Below are 18,722 nucleotides of genomic sequence, written 5' to 3'. Positions count from 1 at the left end.
TATCTGATCTGACAGGCTGACTGTCTAACTCATAGTACCAGGAGCGACCTGAACTATCCAGGAGCGACCTGGTATGGCTATCTCATGCCATATCTCATATGATCTCATAGTATCTCTGCTCATATCAAGGGCTAAGGATCATCCAACATTCATCCACACAGATATCATCTTATGCAATGCATCATATTCGTGGATTCTAATGTAATACAACCTAATACATAACATGGCATTTTATGATGCATGGATCATGCTAGAACCGTGTCATTTCTCAAGATCAAATATGAAGTTTCGTTCCACTCACCTGTAGCCACTGCTTGGCTAACTCTGGGCTACCTCTAACTCTGAAGCAGCTACTACTGCTAAACACCTCGGTTCTTCAGGTCCAATCCTACAATGGAGGACGCAAATGAGGCACCAAAATTATGCTATACAACTGATAAACAGCTCCCCAAAACCCCTCTAGAACATCTCAAAACATGTATGCAAAACAAGCAAAGGAAGGCTGGACAGAACACTTTCGGCGGCAGGTTCGGCGGCCGAATGTCCTCTCCAGAGCCGAAACTCAAGCACCTTCGGCGGCCGAATCTCTACTTTCGGCTGCCGAACCCTTTCGGGGGCATGGTTCGGGGGCTAAAACTCACTCCAGAGACGAAAGTCTCTAACCTTCGGCGGCACCTTCGGCGGCCGAATCCCCCTTCCAGAGCCGAACCTCAAAACCTCTCGGGGCAAGCTGTGGCAGCCAAAGCCACCATCCAAAGGGTTCGGCGGCCGAATGCACCTTTGGCTGCCGAACCTGAGTTCATCCAGAACTCAGCTTCGTGCACAACTAAGCTCCTCACGCCAACTCTCAAAACATGCATACTTCAACTCCTCAACACACATATACTCAAGTATATGTACAAAGGGGTCCAAAACTAACTTACAACCCCAACAAAACAACAAACATAACACAGAAACATGCTTTCATCATCAAAACACCAAAAACATACTTTTAAACCTAAACATGCATCTCTACCCAAAACCTCCATAAAACCTCTATAAATCCACTAAAGAGGCTCAGAATCTTCTCTTACCTCTTGATAACAAGAAGCTGAACGATCTGAACTCAACAATATGGAGAAACTCCTCTTCAAACTCACCAAACCTCAAAACTTAGCTTTTTCACTCAAAACCTTCAAAACCACATAAAAACACTATTTAAAACTTTGATAAAACCATGAGGATGACTCATGGAGACGTGGCCTCACCTCAGGAAGTGAAAAGAAGGCAATCCTTATCCATTTCACCGACTGGAGGCACTGATATAGAGGGCTGACCGACTCATCTTCGGCAGCCAAACCTGCATGCAAAATCATGCAACGTTCGGGGGCCGAACATGACCTTCGGAAGCCGAAACTAGAACACTTTCGGCGACCGAACTTTACCTTCGGCGGCCGAACCTGGCAATTGTCCCCATAGTCTTTTCTCTTCAAAACTCATTCCTATCTCCTTTAAAACCTTCAAACACTTAAAATATTTAAGAAAACATTTCTCTTACCCTTCTAGATACCTCTGACATCCTCGAATTTCACCGGACGGTAGGAATTCCGATGTCTGAATCTAGCCGGGTATTACAAGTTTCCAGTCGATGTCTTTTGGAGTCTCGTTTGATGACTCTTTATCCTCCAACTTGGCCTTCCCTTTTAATTGTGTTTGGATTGCCCCCGTCTTAGTTCTTGGAGTCTCAACGGAGGCCTCCTCCCTTATTCTGGGAGCCATGAATGGGGCCTCCTCCTAAGCCTCATATTACTCGAGAGTTGTCCGCAGCTTTTTAATATACTGAAGTACTTTCTCATTATTCAGGTTGTTAAGGTCTGCCTCATTGACCATAGAAGGTATATTTTGTCCATTGTTCGGGATGGAGGAAATGATGACCCCTTTGTTGGCAGTAGATTTAGCAGTAGCTCGTGAATTGTCAACCATTTGGGAGAATGGAAGAAAAGAAAAGTATCTTTTTAAGAGAAAGTGAATAGAAGATCGATTTTAATCCACATGAACAAGGAGAATTCAATGAAATTTTTAGCAACAAAATCAAATGATGCGGCTGAAAATAGAGTTGAACTGTGATTAGTCAATCTGCAAAAGAAAATATGTGAGGTGGTTGGCGTCTATGGGAAGCCACTCTAACGCTCAAGTCAGTAAACTGATAGAATGAGCGAATGCAATGAATTGCTTTGAACTCAGATTGATTGTGTAAGAATGCGTACCTTGATTTCTTTTCACATTAGCTTTTATATGATAAAAATTGGAGTTGATTATCGAATCTCATGAAAATTCGATTGATACCGGCTAGTAGATAAGGGATCCCGCGCTTATAGGCGTAACAGAGATTTGCTAGATTGTATCTTGCTAACATTAACTTTCCATGAAAGCTTGACTTGCTCTAGAGAGTGCGAGTTTTGATGGAACACTGAGTGTTACGATGTTCTAGTTCTCTTTTCTATGGATGAGACTTCTGAATAGTGTGTCAGTTTATTAGACTTTTATTATGTAATCCTATTTTACCGTAATAATTTATGATTTATTTTGGACATTTATAATGTTGCATCAAATAATAATGGACGATTGAAGCATGAGTAGAAGTGTGGAAGCTTGACAAAAGAGTGAGTGGATTGAAATGAATGGGAATAGAGAAAGGGGAAAAAGTCAAAATGGGTGGGTGGGATAATTGATTAAGCAAAATGGTCATAAAAGGGACCCCACAAATGTTTGAAATGTTGGTTGGAATTGCTTTAGCTTTGCTCAACGTCAACGTTGATGTATGAAAAAATTGGACCACCTTCAACTTGAAGCTCAATTCAGCCGTCATTATCCATTTTATCATGCTCACACACAAACAGTTGAGTTGATGGGTTCCATTTTATAAGCACATTTGGCCGAAAATGTCCATTTCATAACAAGTCCAAATTAGAAAATAGAGGATTTGCTTCGCGTGCTCTGCGCTTGCTTGCGCCCCCTGCGTAGCCCGAAGCCGACGGCCATCGCCGCCTAGATCTTTGGTGATTTTTCTTCGCTTGCATTCTTTGCAAACTTGCATCATCACGGGTCAATACTTCTATTATATTAAGAGAATCTTCTGGCAACATTATTCAATAACAAGTATGGATGTTAGTGGCTTAGATTTTTTGTACCTGATTTGATGAATCTTATAAATGACTAATTTAAATAATTTACGATAAAAAATGGATTTAGTTTTTAAAAATAATAAATATAATAAATCAGGACTAATTCAAATAATTCAAAGTAAATTTTAATCAAATTTATTAAGTTTTGACATTAAATATCAAAGTATTTGAGTTTTGATTCTATAATTTTTAGAAAGATTTACTATTTAGTTTTTAAATATTACCATTATTAACAAGTTATCCCTGCATTTTTAGAGATTTATTAAAACATTTTTATCTTTTCTCTCTATCAACAAAATAATCATTCTGTTCTCTTTTCCGTTAAAAATAGATAATAGATGAGAGAGAAAATTTTTAAAATTCTATTTTACCCTCAAATAAAACCATTTATTTAGTTATTGGATATTAATATTATTAACAAATCAGTCCCTATATTTTTAGAAATTTATTAAAACGTCTTTATTTTTTTTCATATCTATTAAAACATTCTTATTTTTCTTTCTATCAACGAAATAATCCCTCCTACTACTCCTCTTCCTTCTCAAAAAAAAAAAAGAAAATGAAGCAGAAAATGATGATGACGAAGGAGAAGAGGAAAAAAAAAAAAAAAGAAGAAAAAGAAGAAGGAGAAGAAGAAAAAGATAATGATAGTGATGATGAAGCAAAAAAAAAGAATCGCCATGATGAAAAAAAAAAGTAAAATAAAAAGAAGAAGAAGACGACGAAAAATTGATGAAGAAAAAAAAGGAAGAGGAAAAGAAGGGGATAATTTAATTTTTTGCTATATTTTTAACGATAAAAATAAATAAAAAAATTATTTTGTTGATAAAAAAAATAAAAATATTTTAATAAATTATTAAAAATGCCGAAATTAACTTATTAATAATAATAATATTTAAAAAATAAATTATAAATTTTTCTAATTTTTAAGATTATTCTACTCACTATAAACCCTAATAACAAAAGTATATTTATGTTTGGTTCTTGACCTCTCGACTAATCGAATTGGAGTTAGCCCAAAAACGCATCTAGTTGAAACTGATTTTTACTCTTTTCTAATTAAATATATATTTACATTCTTATGTTAATTAAAATTAATTTATTAAATATTTAAATTAAAATTATAAAAATCATAATAATTAAATATAAATTAATTATATTATCAATAATTTATTTAAAAAAATTAATTACAGTTGAATGTATTCTAGAATTTCCTAAACGTATTTTAAATTTTTATAAATTAATAAAATTATATAAATATAATTTTATTATTTACCATTTTATCAAAATTTAAATTTCAATCAACAAAATTTTTGAATACACTCAACAATAGATCGAATTATTTTTTTATTTTTTTTTATAAGTCATCAATAATATAATTAATTTGAATTTAATTGTTATAATTTTTATAAATTTAAATTTTTAATAGATTATAATTTTAGTTTAAATATTTAATAAATTAATATGAAATAATATACAGTGTAAGTATATTTTAACCTATAAATTTATAGTTAATATGAATAAATAAAATTTTATAATATAAATAAAAATAATAAATATCAAAAGTAAAAATTATAAACAATTAAATTTATAATTTGAACAGAATTTAGTGTGAACAGAATTTAGTTTCAGCTAATAAATTTAGAATACTGTAGTTAGTAAAAGAATTAAATTTCTATTTATTTTTAAAAAATAACTTTCGGAAAATATTTATGTGAAATTTTTCGTGTAAAATATTTTTAATAAAATAATTTATTTTTTATTATTTAATTTTAATTTAAAAATAAAATATATTAATAAATTTTTATATAGAAATTCTAATAAAAATTTTAAAATGTGAAAAATGAGTTTTTTATTATAAGAAAATATTTTTTTAATATTTAAATTTTAAAAAAATTAAAAAATATTTTTTAAAAACTATTTTCTAGAAAACAAATTGAGTCCCACCATGTCTTTCTTTCTTTTCTCTTTTATAAATTATTCATCATCTCTCATCTCTTTATACCTTAACCTATTTTTCTAATTTTAAATTATTTATTAAAAACTAATGAAATTTTATTAAAAGAACATTTTTCATTTTTTGATTAAGTTTAAATTTAAAATGAATCAAATTGATATGTTTAATATAAAATTTTAAATTGTTTTTCATATTAAAAATATTATTTTCAATTAGTTTATATTAATAATTTGTATTTTTTTAATATAATAGACATTTATCGATTTTAATTCTAGTCAAATTAAATACTTATTACTTTTTAAGTATAAAATTAATCAAATTAAAAATAATAATATAATTTTTAAACATTTAACTAATTAGGATGAGTGAAAGTTGTTATTATCACATTAAACTAATAATATATCTCTATTATTATTTTTAAATAGATAAACTACGTTTAAATACTTAAATTTTAGTATAATTAATAAATTAATTTTTATATTTTTAAAATTATATACTTAATCAATCTATTTTTATTTATTATAATTTAAACATTTTAATTTTTTATTTTTTATTTAAAAAAATACTTAAATCTATCTTTATACTTTTATATATGTTTTAAGTAGTTTATTCCAATTTTGATTTAAAGTGGAAAGCTAATAATATAATGTCCAATTTTTTTATTTATTTATTTTATATTTGATATAAAAATTTTAATTTTTAAAATTAAAAATCATTATATAATTTCCTATGATTTTTGGTTGAGCAAAGCTTCCTATTGTGTTAATGTAGATTATATGAATTATTTTGACTATACTGAGAATTTATGAGGGTGAGCCGAGTTTCTCAATTATTGGGTTTTATTTCTTTTACAGGTCGAGAAATTCTCCATTGTTTTTTTTTTAAAGGCTAAATTTTAAAGTGAGGATAATAAGTTTTTTTTTTTTAAATCTCCCAACCTCAAATCAGCCCAACCAGGCCCAAAGAGAGAGTACTGGCGTATGCAGGGCTTTCCGGCCAATCCGTAATGGCCAAATCTTGAAACCGCATTGAAGGCTTCGTGGTTTCTGCATCTCTCGCTCGACCTTCTCCGAAGTCGACAATGGCTTGCCTCTCCATTTCCATGCTTGGCTCATGAAATCTCTCTTCTTTCCTCGTATATTTTCTCTCAAACACCTATACTCTACTCCACTAAAAACCCTCATGGCCTCATCTCTAACCCAAGATCATCCACCTCCAGACCTGGACAACCTTCTCTCTTCTTTTCCGCAGCAACAGCAAACGGAGGATGATACCCCTTTGTCTTTGCCAGAAATGACTGCATCTTGCTGCTTGGACACACCGGGCCGGTACCTGAGCGGAGAGTCTAGGGTGGAGCGGGCATGGTCACACTGGGCGAAGCTGGGCCGACCTAAGTTTATTGTTGCTCCAATGGTGGATAATTCGGAGCTTCCGTTTCGAATGCTTTGTAGAAAGTACGGTGCTCAGGCTGCTTATACTCCGATGTTGCATTCCAGGATTTTCAACGAGGACGACAAGTATCGAAATCAGGAATTCACCACTTGCCAGGTAATCGCTTTCGTTTTTTTATTCAAACGATAAGTTCATTTCCTTTCATGGTGACCTAGTGCCTGTGCCTTATCAGCTAATCAACTGTGGAAGACTCAGTTTTATGCATTCGTGATGGGGTTGATGTATAATTCCGCCTTTTGGTTTATCTTGGAAGTTATTATATTGTAGATTTCTGTTACTTAGCAGAGAATGCTACTCATGCCATCTTTTGATGTGGGATTTGGGATACCTAAGTTAAGCTCTTATAAATTACCGACCTCTAGCTTTGGATGATGTTCTTCTATCTGTTATCCCATGACTACAATATTGAGATGCATTACTGATAACAAATGCAGGAGGATCGACCATTATTTGTCCAATTTTGTGCCAATGATCCGGACACCTTGTTGGAAGCTGCTCGGAGGGTGGAACCTTATTGTGATTATGTTGACATTAATCTGGGGTAATATTCTTAACCAATCATTGCTAATAAAATGGCTTTTCAGTCTCGTTATAATAACTTTGTAAGCCTAGTGCTGTAACCTTGTTTTATTACCCGTTTTAGGTTTGATTTCCTGTTTCTCTGATTCTTATGGAAATTGTATGGTTAGAGTCGGGATCAATCCTTGTTCTGCACGGTACATTGTATAAAAATTAAAATTTTACTGTTTGTTTGCATAGCCAATTATTCTTGTTTGCACATGGTTTAACGGATCTGTTGAAACTATGACAGTGCTGTACTAAGAAGTATCTCATTAAGCGCCAAACTTATAGAATCAAAATAACTCATTATCACCGAATAATAACATAAACTAAAATAATAAAGCATTTTTTCATTACATAGATGAGGGAAAGGATTTAAAAGCTGTATTATTGGAAGGGAATACTGGACTTCACTAAAATTTTAACCTTAGAGAACTTAAATCAGTCTAAAATTCAGTATTCTCTAGTATATTTTGAATCATACGGAATAGTTGCTGAAACGGTGTAATTATATAAATTAGCGTTGGTAATGATCTTTATAAGGGGTAGGTTGATTTTGATCACACTGTTGACAGTTTGGAGTGATAATTGTGTTGTTGTTTAATAGCATTCCTTGATGATAATGACAATAATGCCGGTAGAAGTAGCAGTTGTTTGGGTGATAGCTGTGGTTGTGGTAGTGCAGTACATAATACTCATGGTGAGTGTGATGGTCGGTCAAGATTTGTTCTAAATTCAAATCTGCCGGCGCTAGTTTTCTCAGCAAAAGAACAGTTTGATCACTTTTGAATTGATGAATGTACTGTAAATTCTAATCTCCAATTTCATGTGCTGATTACAGCAACAGACTGAAACCATTTACATAAAATGTTATTGGCTCTAATGCTTCTATACAGGTGTCCACAGCGAATTGCTAGACGGGGGAACTATGGAGCTTTCTTAATGGATAATCTTCCACTTGTCAAATCTTTAGTTGAAAAGCTGTCTCACAACCTTCATGTTCCTGTGGCTTGCAAAATCCGGGTGTTCCAAAAAGTAGAGGATACTATTAATTATGCTAGAATGCTGGAGGAAGCTGGCTGTTCCCTTTTAGCTGTCCATGGTCGAACTAGAGATGAGAAAGACGGAAAAAAATTCCGAGCTGACTGGAATGCCATCAAGGCTGTTAAAAATGCTGTCAAAATCCCTGTTCTTGCTAATGGGAACATCCGGCACATGGATGATGTTCAGAACTGTTTGGAAGAGACTGGTGTTGATGGGGTGCTTTCAGCTGAGTCTCTCCTTGAAAATCCAGCTCTCTTTGCTGGATTTCGGACAGCTGGATGGATAACTGGTGATGAAGAAAGCAAATTCGATGAAAAACTGGACCAGACTGATCTGTTTGTGGAGTACTTGAAGCTTTGTGAAAAATACCCTGTACCATGGAGAATCATCCGCTCTCATGTGCACAAGATGTTGGGAGACTGGTTCAGAATACATCCTCATATACGGGAAGATCTCAATGCACAAGCCAGACTGACCTTTGAATTTTTATATAATATAGTAGATCAACTCAGGGAGCTACATGTGAGGATTCCACTTTATCTGAAGGATGTGAAAGTTCATACTCAGGTGGCAGAAGTTTCTGCAAGTGGCGCGTCCAATTGAATTTTGCAGTATATAGCACATTATTTACACCCATGCAAAATGAGAATCAGCTAGCAGGTTAATGATTAATTGACTGTTGTCCTTACTCCTTAGATATTAGATTGGAACTGAACTGCAATTTGTGATGCTAATGGCTGCTAATTCATTTTTGTGTTCAACTTACCCTTGTGATATTTGTATTGCAAAACAGGTAGATGTGTTAAATTGAAACCATTGATTTTTGCTGAGATTAAGTGCGAATTCATTGATTTTCTCATAGATAAATCATGGAATGTATTCATCTGCAGTATTCCTTTTCAGCCAAGAATATGGCTTTGTTGTTTTTTGTGAACAATGCCCTCAGCTTCAGCAAGATATTTTCTTTGATTCCTTCCCTGTGTGTGCTAACGTTCTCTGCCAGAAAAACTGATAAAAGTATCTCAATATTGGTTTGGAATTATTCATTTTACTAGAAAAAAAATTCACATGAATTATTAATAAATGATTTTAGTTTCTTTTAAGATGATTTTTTTTATTTTTCAATTAGTTGAATTTTATTTTTTTAACTAATAATTTGTTGAATTTTCAAAATAAATGGAATGTATGAGCTGTCCTCTTAAATTTTTTATTGTGTTTTATTTTATTGATTAAATTCTTAAATTTTATTTATTTTTGAATTTTTAACAGGAGGTTACCCAACGTGGAGCATTGCTGAAGATTTTTTAGGGGAAGCTCGGGCCAGACAAGAAGCTCGTTATCGAGAATTGGTTAACGAGAATCTGCAGCTGAGAGTAAAGGTTGATCAGTTTGGGCAAGAAAAGGCAGATTGGATTCATGACTTTGATAAATATACAGAAATGTCCAACTTCAGATTGAATCACTTACACAAGAAGTCAGAAAGGCGAACCGATGACCTTATGGAGGCACATAACCAACTAAGAGGCTTGAAGAAGAGGTTGAGGGATATGCAAAAGGAAAGAAACATGGCCAAAGTGGAATATGAAGCTGGTGAGCATTGATGGGACGAGGAAAGGTCTTTGCTTAGGGAGAAGTTATTGCAAGCATTGTCGGACTGCGAAAAATTGCGTGATGAACTCATTGCTGAAAAGAGGCGGGCAGAGCGAATTGAACAAGATTGTAGCTATTATCGGAGCCAATATCTGGAGTTACAAGAGAGGTTTAAACGACTAACACTAGAGTATATCCGTGAAAAGAGCGAAAAGGAATTATACGCTAACCTCTGCTTGGAATTACGAGAGAAGGCAATAGCATTGGAAGAAATGATCTTTAGGAAATGGAGGAGAGATGTAAGATTAACAATAGGAGCAAGGTGGTCATTAATGCTGCTTGGTAAGGAATATGGTTGATGACTTGAGGCTCAACTTGGGTAAAGGCTTCGCCCGAGAAGGGGTGGAAAATATTTAAAGTAGACTGAGAAGTGGGCAGCAAATAAGAGTAGGTTCCAATATGTTATGTTTGCAAAGTATGATGCGGGATGAGAGTGAATTGGGAGATTTTAAAGCATATCCACTAGGCTGTACTAGATTTTCCCCTATTATGGAGCCTCATTCATGGGGGACTTTACCCATTTCTTTTTATTGTTTTTACAGACTCGACTATTTGCCCCTTTAGTTATGCTACTTGATATTATAGCTTTTGAACTTAGTTCTCTACTTTCCATTTTCATTCTCCTTATTTGAACTTGAGTCAAGTAAACTCTTATTGGAATGTTTGAGCATCATATCTTTATTTGCAAAGTGTGATTTTTTATCATCTTTAAAGTATTAGTCAATAATCGCATTAAATAATTCAAAGTAAATGACTTTGGATTGTTCATGATTTTTGCATTTTATATATTTTAATTATAATTATAAGTTAATAGTAATAATTTAAAAATTATTATATTTATTTTTACAATTAAATTTAAAGCAGTGGTTTAATTATTTTTTTTATAGCGAATAATATAATTTTATTAAATATAAAATAATTTTTTTATTAAAATATATTATTATATATATTAAAAAAATGAAAAAATTATACAATTTTAAATTTCTATCTAACTGTTATTTTAATACTGTTAAAGATAATAATTTTATAACTTTACAAAAATACGATTGATTAAACCTAAAATGTAGTAGTGTGCTCAAATTAATTGCAAATTGCAAAAATATTTCTGCAGAATTTATATTTTCTGAGTAATAAATATGAACTATATAAATCTGTTGAGTTAAAATATATCGATTTAATTTAATTTATTATTAAATTAAATATATTGTTAATAAATCAATGGACTAACGGGACATAAAATAATTATTTTTGTGTCGTAATCAAATTAATAAAATATTTATATAATATTATTTTTTATGAGTTAATTATAATAATTTATTTTTTTTTATTTTAAAATATAAAAAATAGATGAAATTTCAAATTTAAATCTTTTAATATTTATAACTCATTCATATATATATATATATAACATTATTTTTATGTGATAAATAGTTTTATATAAATTTGAATGGGACTTCAACGACATTAATTAAAGTTATGCTATTAACTTCTTGTTAGAATTACTATATAAACTATTTTAATAATTTTATCGATTTTTTATTTTAATGGTTTAATTTATATTAAAATAATATTTATAATTTATATTAATTTAGCAACTAAAATCATGTTATTAGCTTGATAGATGCATGTTGAGTTTCTATACTCTCTTTTCCCTATTAAAAAAAAAAACTTATTTTAAGCAAATTATTAAATGTAATTGGTGCATGTGCATATTTACTCATAAGGGATAGATTTTATTACCGTTGTTCGGTCCAGTTATGATATGATTATCATTAAAAATCAAAACCGAAACTAAATTTCTGATTCTTTCATTTTTAGTAACTATACTTATAATTAAATTTTGGTATGGTTTCGGCTTGATTCCTGTTTTTATTTTAATTTTTTTTAACTTTAATTTTAATTTTTATAAATGAAATTATAATATTATTATATTTATTTTAAAATAATAAATAATTAATGTCGAAATAATAATAATACCAATATTTAAACAATAATAATTTCAATATTAATATATATTTTATATAGCTCTAAGTAAAAATATTATATTATTTTATATATAATTATTAATTATATATTTTTAATATAAAATTACAGATATATTATATTATTAATATGTGATTCACTCATATAATATAATTAAAGCTATAAAATGATAAATATATTTATAGTTGAAATAATATATATATAGATAGATAAATAGAATAAACTATGATAACTAATTAAATCATTTAAATTATATTATTAAAAATTTTTAATAACTAACTCGATTATATAATTATTTTATAATATTTTTAATAATTATTTAATAGTTAAGAGAGTCATATTTAAATTATAAGAATAATTTAATTTATAAAAATAATTAAATAATACTAAATATAAAAATAATTCAAGAGCACAAACAACTAAACTTTTATTAAGTTTGAAATAATTCTCAAATAATTATTTTATTTATACTTTTATTTATTTATAATTTTTTATTATTTATTATTTAATAATTTATAAAATTAAAATTTAAAAATCCTATAATTTTAATAATATAAACTATAAAATCATATTGAAAATATATTACACGGTATAATCATAATGTCACTAAAATTATTTAAAAGAATATATAATATTAATTTTTCGTATGGATCTAGTTTGGTACAATATTGGTATAGTTTCGATATGATTCTTTGATAAAAAAAATTAAAATTAAAATTAAATAATTAAATAAATTTAATTTAATAAAAATTTAATTTCTGTAATATCAATTTTTTTTTGTTTTAATACACTTAATATACGATTTTTAATTGGATTCCGAACTTTAAAAACTGTGCACAGCCTTAACTTCTACCGTCTATAATTAAAAAAAAAAAAAAAATCAATTTTTATGAGTAAAAACTCATGGTCAACATGCACTTTATAATTTACTCTTATTTTAATTAGTTTTTCTTAGCTTATAAGTCAAAACAGTTGCTAATTTACTTATGACTTTTTACTCAAGTTTTTGACCAACTTAAACTACTTAAAAGTTCATTTATCTAATAGATAAGTATTGCAATAAAAAAAAATAATTGAGATTACTTGAACATTTTTGCATTGCCAAAAAAAAAAGAATTATTTTTTACACTAAACCCAGTCCCCAAATCCAAGAACAAAAAGAGAAAAAGGTTTCTTAACTTTTCCAGTGATCATAAATAACCACATTATATTTTTTCCATTTGATATCAACTGGGACTAAAAACAATTAGAATGATGATGAAGAAGAAGAAGCAGATTTTGATGTTCGGTTGCTGCAGAACTGGAAGCTATTCTCACTCATCTTCTCCACCACAAAATGAGCAAGCATGTCATTAGCTTCAACCAAATTCTCTCTGCACAAAAATTCATCTCCATAAACTTTCTCAACATCTCTGTAATAATCATGCACAAATATATGAGTCTTGCCATTTCCTCCCTTCTTGCTTCTCGCCAGCACCCCAGCTGTAAAGATCGGCGCCATCCTCCCCGGCCCTTCTGGTCCGTCCCCTCGAGGTCCGTCGATCAAAATCACATCCCAATCAACTTCATAAACATGATTTGGCAAGTCATTGATCCCAAGTTTACACTCTGAGAATAGTAGATTCTGAACTGGCTTGCATTCGTTGCGTATTTGATCTCTTGTGGAGGCTATGAGTTCTCTGAATTCTCCCATTCTTGTTGTGTATTGAACGTCAAAAACATCAACTTCTGGGTGTAACTCTTCGAAATAGGCTGCGTAGTATCTGTTTTCCTCGACGAAAAGTGTGCGGCCATTGTTGTTTAGAGCTTTCCAGAGAAGGGTTTCGTGTGTTAAGCCAAAAACAAGAAAGTTGCATGGCGATGAACATTTTCTAAGAACATCTGATATGGGTTTCATTTCGGAGTAGGGCATGTGGAAACTATCATTGGATCTTGAAGCATAGTGGAGGAGAGTATTGATGACAGTGGTTGGCAGTGGAGCAGTGGTGGAGATAGAGGAGGTGGCGGTGGTAGCAGCCAAGGTGGTGGTGGTGGTGGTTTTGGTAGGCAAAGACTCTCTAGTGCAGATAAGAGTAACAAGAAAGGCAATAGTGAAGAAAGAAACAAAAGCAAGTAGCCATAAGCGATTAGAGCTTCCTTGCTTTTGGATATAGGGATGAAGAAGAATAAGCCTTGTGTTATTGTTCTTCATCTTTCTTGTGGAAGATAGAGCTTCTGCAAATCTTTTCTCTTATCTTGTTCTTGAGTTTGGTGGGTCAAGATTTAGAAATCTTGATGGAAATGAGAAAGAAGAGAATGATTTAAAGATGGATTAGCTCTTGAGACACAAGGAGATGTTTTGAAGCAACATAGTACAGAATCATCAGCAGACATCAATATGACAACTGCTATATTTTAGAGTTTTGAAGCGGTTGTTTACAATAGTTTAAAATTCAATTTTTTACTATATTTAATAATATATTTTAATAAAATTTTAATATTTTTATATATTAAAAATAAATAAATTATATCTTAAAACATTATTATTATTATTAACTTATAATTACAATTAAAACATATTAAATAATTATTATTATCGCTGCTTAATAGTTTACTGTTTAATTTTGCTTAACTTTTTTTGATATTATTAATAGACTTTAATTTGAATTAAGTAAATTGAAAATTAAAATTTTAGTATTTATAAAACCAAAACTGAATCAATTTTGATCAGAAACTGAATCAAACTGAATCAATCTGATTTAATTTGATTCGATTCAGTTTGATCGGTTTCAATTTTTAATAATTTTTTTATTTTTTACACTTTATTTTAATATTTTAAAATTTAATTAAAATATTTTAATGTTAATATGATCTAATTTTTTCGTATTATTATCACTCATCAGTTCAGATTGATTTTTTTAATTTTTTTATTTAAATTAAACCAAACTGAAATAACTAAAATTTTTAAAATTAAAAATCGAACCGAACTAAAATAAATAAAAATTTATTTTTAAATTAATTCAATTTGATCGATTTTTTCAGTTTAAACCGAATATTACGTAGTTATATCATAATTAATGATATTTTAGACACTTAATTATTAATTACAACACATTTTTTAAAGAAAATTAAATATAATTTTGGTTTTAAACATTAGTTGTGTTGTTAATTTTACATGCAATTTTGATTGGTCAAAATGGGGAAATTATATTTTTAAAAGAATTTCCAGAATTGAAGAAGCTGATCTAATCCAAATGTTGATGCAGAGAGTGGTTTTCACTGGAGCTGGTGGAAAAGGTGGCTGGTATAACTAATAATTACTAGCCAGAAGTCGCTTTTCCTTCTTCATTTTTGTTTTAATTCACAAGTAACCTATAATAATAATAATAATAATTTAATCATATTAAATAAATAATAAGGCCTTTCCTTAAACAAGTAGTCACCTTTGATGGAGACTAATTACCTGCAACCAGATTCCAATTGAGAAGCAATCATTAGATTATGCCCTAGCTAGCTTAAGTGACTATTTAGTGGATTATGAATCCATTCTTCTACTAGTTTTACTCAGTAATTTTCAATTTCTATTATATAAATGAGTATATATAACTATAGCTTAACTTGATTTAATTCAATGATTTGAACATAAAATATTCATTTGATAGATACAAATTTAACATTCGAATATTATTATAGTATAAAGTAAATTTATTTAGCATTAAGTTTAATCTGATGGTAAATTCATTGGAGCTAATATGAGAGGTCTTAGATTTTATTTTTCAATTCAAAATTCCATTTAAAAATAAATAAATTTATTTTTTTTTTTTACAATGAATAAAAAATGCAGCTACAAATATAATTAAATGTAATAAATTATTTACAAAATAAATTATTATATATAATAAAAAATTAAATTTTATTTATAATAATTTTAAATTATTATAAATGTTGATTTATTAATATTAAAATAATAATTTTATAACTACAGCTACGATACAGTCGCATGAATCTTAAAATATAGTAGTAACTAATTCTGTTAATTCAGCACAAGTACATAGTAGTGTCTTAATTAGAAAAAGGTGAATGGAGGATGGATTTGTATTTAGATACTTGAAAGCTAAATTCTTACTTTTAAGGATTTGTAAGAAATAGTTCATATAGAGGAAGATTTTGAAGTATCAATAGCCCTTTTTTTTCTTAAAAAAAATTGAAAAAAGAAAAAAAAAGAAAAAAAAAAAGAAAAAAAAAAACCTCAATCCAACCATTGACATTAGACTTCCTACCATACTTAACCCAACTTTAGTTTGAAATTTTAGAAGCCTCAATCTTTACCTAACATGTATCCCTTTTCATGGAAATTATTGTGCATATGCTAATTATTTTATTTTATTATTGAAGGGACATTATTCTTAAGTGTTAATGAAGCATCTCAATTGTTGAATATAAAAGTTTTAATTTACAAAATTTATGTCCAAATTTCAATAGTTTAGCATCAATTTAAATAATTGCAGTGAAGCCCAACTCTTTCAGGGGATAAAACTGCCCAAGTCATCCTTTTTTTGATAATAAAGGCTTCTTTTTTCAAAGATTTGGGCTTTGTCATTGTCTGGTGGCCCATTTACCACCACCATTTCATTTTGTCTAATGAGGCAGAGTATTTGGTTAATCTAATTCAATCGAACTAAATAAAAATTTATTTATTTTTAAAATAATAAATTAACACTGTTTAGAAGAAAATAAAATAAAATAATTTTTTTTAAAAAAATAGTTTTATAAAGTAAGATTTTAATATTTTAATATTTGAAAAAGAAGGGATTTTTTAAAGATATTTTTAAGAGAAAATTAAGTTAAAAGTTTTTGGAGGTTATGAAGAAACATACTTTAGAAACTCACATTCTCTCTTAACCACAACCCTACAAAACTTTTCATTAACTTAAAAAAATCATTCTCCCAAATAAAGAAAAAGTGAACCAAAATTAATAGAAAATCAAACTTGATTGATACTTAAATATTCACTCGATTATCAATAATAACTGAAGTAACTAAAATAAAATAAATAAACTTTTTAAAAATTACTATTTAATAAGCAAATAAAATCGAATGTAATTTTATTAAAATAACTAAATTTATTGAATAAATTATTCAATTATAATCAAATAAATAAATTTTTAAGTAGATTTTGGAGTACCCATCATGCTGAGATGATACACGGAATAAATATTATTACAAACATATTAATTAAAAAAACAAAAATTAATAAATATATTTTTTTATCATGTAAATAAAGAAAATATAATAGTTAGTTCAAAAAGAGAAAATATAATAGGGATGTAAGTTTAGTGAATTTTTTTTAAAATAATATATTGTTATGTGATTGGCTGTATCACATCAGCATGATGTTCTGGTGCAGTTGGAGTATCTGATATTTATTAAGCCCTCTTTGTGGTGAAGAAAGCATCATCAAGATCCATCAACTTTTCTTGATTGAAATTCTTTTTATCTCAATCATTTTTTTTTTTTTTGAAGTAAATGAATAAAAAGGAATAGGGTTTTGTTTTAATTAGTGATATGGTTGGCACATGCTATTTTAAAGTGGGTTAGCTTAAAGAGATGGGGGCAGGCAGCAGCTGAGATATCTGCCTTTCATAAAAAGGTGACATGATTCTATCTTCCACCAAAGAAATTGCCATTGCTGCTACTCACTTCTCTGTTGTAAGACCAAGTGCTCATCCACCATTTTCTCAAATTTAAACTTCAGAAAAAAAAAAAGGTCATATGCAAAGGACTTAGATTGGAGAATGAAAGAAAACATTGGAAGTTGAAGGCTTAACGTACACTTAAAGATGCCACCCTAACCCATTTAATTATTTGTTATGATTGCATAATTTTTTTTAAAAAAATTGATTATTTTTTCAAATTTAGATATTTTTTAAATGGAATATTTGGTGGACTATCCTTGGCAATCGGCATTGAATCAGTCATCGACCAATAAGAATTCCCACTCACTTATCTATCCATACCTTTTACAAAAGAACATGACTAATCAATAATATCGTATTAATAAAAAGAATCGAGTTAGAGTTAATTAGAGTTAAATGGGTGTGGGTATTCATAAAAATAAGATGTTAGTGCTTCATTTTTATTAAAAAAAAAAAAAAAAAAACTCAATGAGACTTTTAATTTTTTCTTTTAAAAATTTTTTTTTTATATAAAATCAGAATTCTGTTGTTTGAATAGATAGAGAAAAGTAAAGTTTTTTAGGGTATAGTTTTATAAAATAATATTTTTTATAGTTCTTAAATTTAATAATATTTTATTATTTGTGAAGAAAATAAGATTTTTTAAGGTATTTAAAGATTTATAAGAGAAAATATTATCAACTCACTAATTTAGTAAAGTAAAATTGAAAGTTTTTGAAGATTTTTAAAAATTTTTAAAAATATTACTTAAAAAACCCTTACTCCCTTTTAAATATAATTTCAAGACATTTAAATTTCAAAAAACTATTAACTGTCTTAGTTTACTTTCTTTCAAATAGAATGTAATATTTACTCCATCCATAAAAATTTAATTTTTTTTATTTAAAAAAAATGTTAAATCATTTATTTTAAAACTTATTAGTACGTGTATATATATAAATAAATTACTTATTTGAAATGGGAATTTTCTCTTTTTAATTTATAAAATTTTATGTTTTTTAAAAAACAAAATATACATAAGTTCATTAGAATTTATTTAATTTCTTTAAATAAATCACACCAAATTAAAGGTAAGTAGATTTAGTTTACCCTCGATTAGGCTTTTTTTTAAAATTTAATTTTGATGCTAAATTTCATTTTATTATTATTACATACAAAGCTGATGCCGAAAATTATCAATAAATAAATAAATAATAATTGCAAATTATTGCTGCTCGTGTTTTAGTCATTGCTTTA

General features: G+C 28.9%; 2 protein-coding genes across 3 annotated transcripts; one reads left to right on the top strand and one right to left on the bottom strand.

Annotated features, from left to right (window-relative positions):
* Positions 1-6,084: 6,084 nt before the first annotated feature.
* On the top strand, positions 6,085-10,425 carry LOC110628602 (tRNA-dihydrouridine(16/17) synthase [NAD(P)(+)]-like). 2 transcript variants are annotated; one of them, XR_002490086.2, is made up of 4 exons: positions 6,086-6,669; positions 7,008-7,114; positions 8,031-8,838; positions 9,448-10,425. XR_002490086.2 is itself a non-coding variant. In XM_021775362.2 (3 exons), the coding sequence occupies exons 1-3, from the start codon at positions 6,235-6,237 to the stop codon at positions 8,779-8,781; spliced, it is 1,293 nt and encodes a 430-aa protein (XP_021631054.1). In that variant the 5' UTR covers positions 6,085-6,234; the 3' UTR covers positions 8,782-9,008. The 2 variants fall into 2 exon arrangements, 1 of the variants encoding a protein (XP_021631054.1); XM_021775362.2 differs by lacking the exon at positions 9,448-10,425 and having other exon boundaries at positions 6,085-6,669; positions 8,031-9,008.
* A 2,440-nt stretch (positions 10,426-12,865) lies between these two features.
* On the bottom strand, positions 12,866-14,178 carry LOC110627981 (protein IRX15-LIKE). The gene has a single exon (XM_021774406.2). It carries the CDS (start codon positions 14,000-14,002, stop codon positions 13,058-13,060), a length of 945 nt encoding a protein of 314 aa, XP_021630098.1. The 5' UTR covers positions 14,003-14,178; the 3' UTR covers positions 12,866-13,057.
* Between the last annotated feature and the right edge of the window lie 4,544 nt (positions 14,179-18,722).

This window comes from Manihot esculenta, chromosome 12 (genome assembly GCF_001659605.2).
Source record: "Manihot esculenta cultivar AM560-2 chromosome 12, M.esculenta_v8, whole genome shotgun sequence".
Classification (NCBI taxonomy): domain Eukaryota; kingdom Viridiplantae; phylum Streptophyta; class Magnoliopsida; order Malpighiales; family Euphorbiaceae; genus Manihot; species Manihot esculenta.
Note: the sequence above shows the minus strand (reverse complement) of the source record. Positions and strands in the feature narration are given on the sequence as shown.

Excerpts from the sequence above, each read along its gene's own strand:
- LOC110628602 (XM_021775362.2), top strand. The coding sequence starts at position 6,235 with ATGAAATCTCTCTTCTTTCCTCGTATATTTTCTCTCAAACACCTATAC. Across the intron at positions 6,670-7,007 it reads AGGAATTCACCACTTGCCAG|GAGGATCGACCATTATTTGT; the intron begins GTAATCGCTTTC and ends TAACAAATGCAG. Across the intron at positions 7,115-8,030 it reads TATGTTGACATTAATCTGGG|GTGTCCACAGCGAATTGCTA; the intron begins GTAATATTCTTA and ends GCTTCTATACAG.
- LOC110627981 (XM_021774406.2), bottom strand. The coding sequence starts at position 14,002 with ATGAAGAACAATAACACAAGGCTTATTCTTCTTCATCCCTATATCCAA.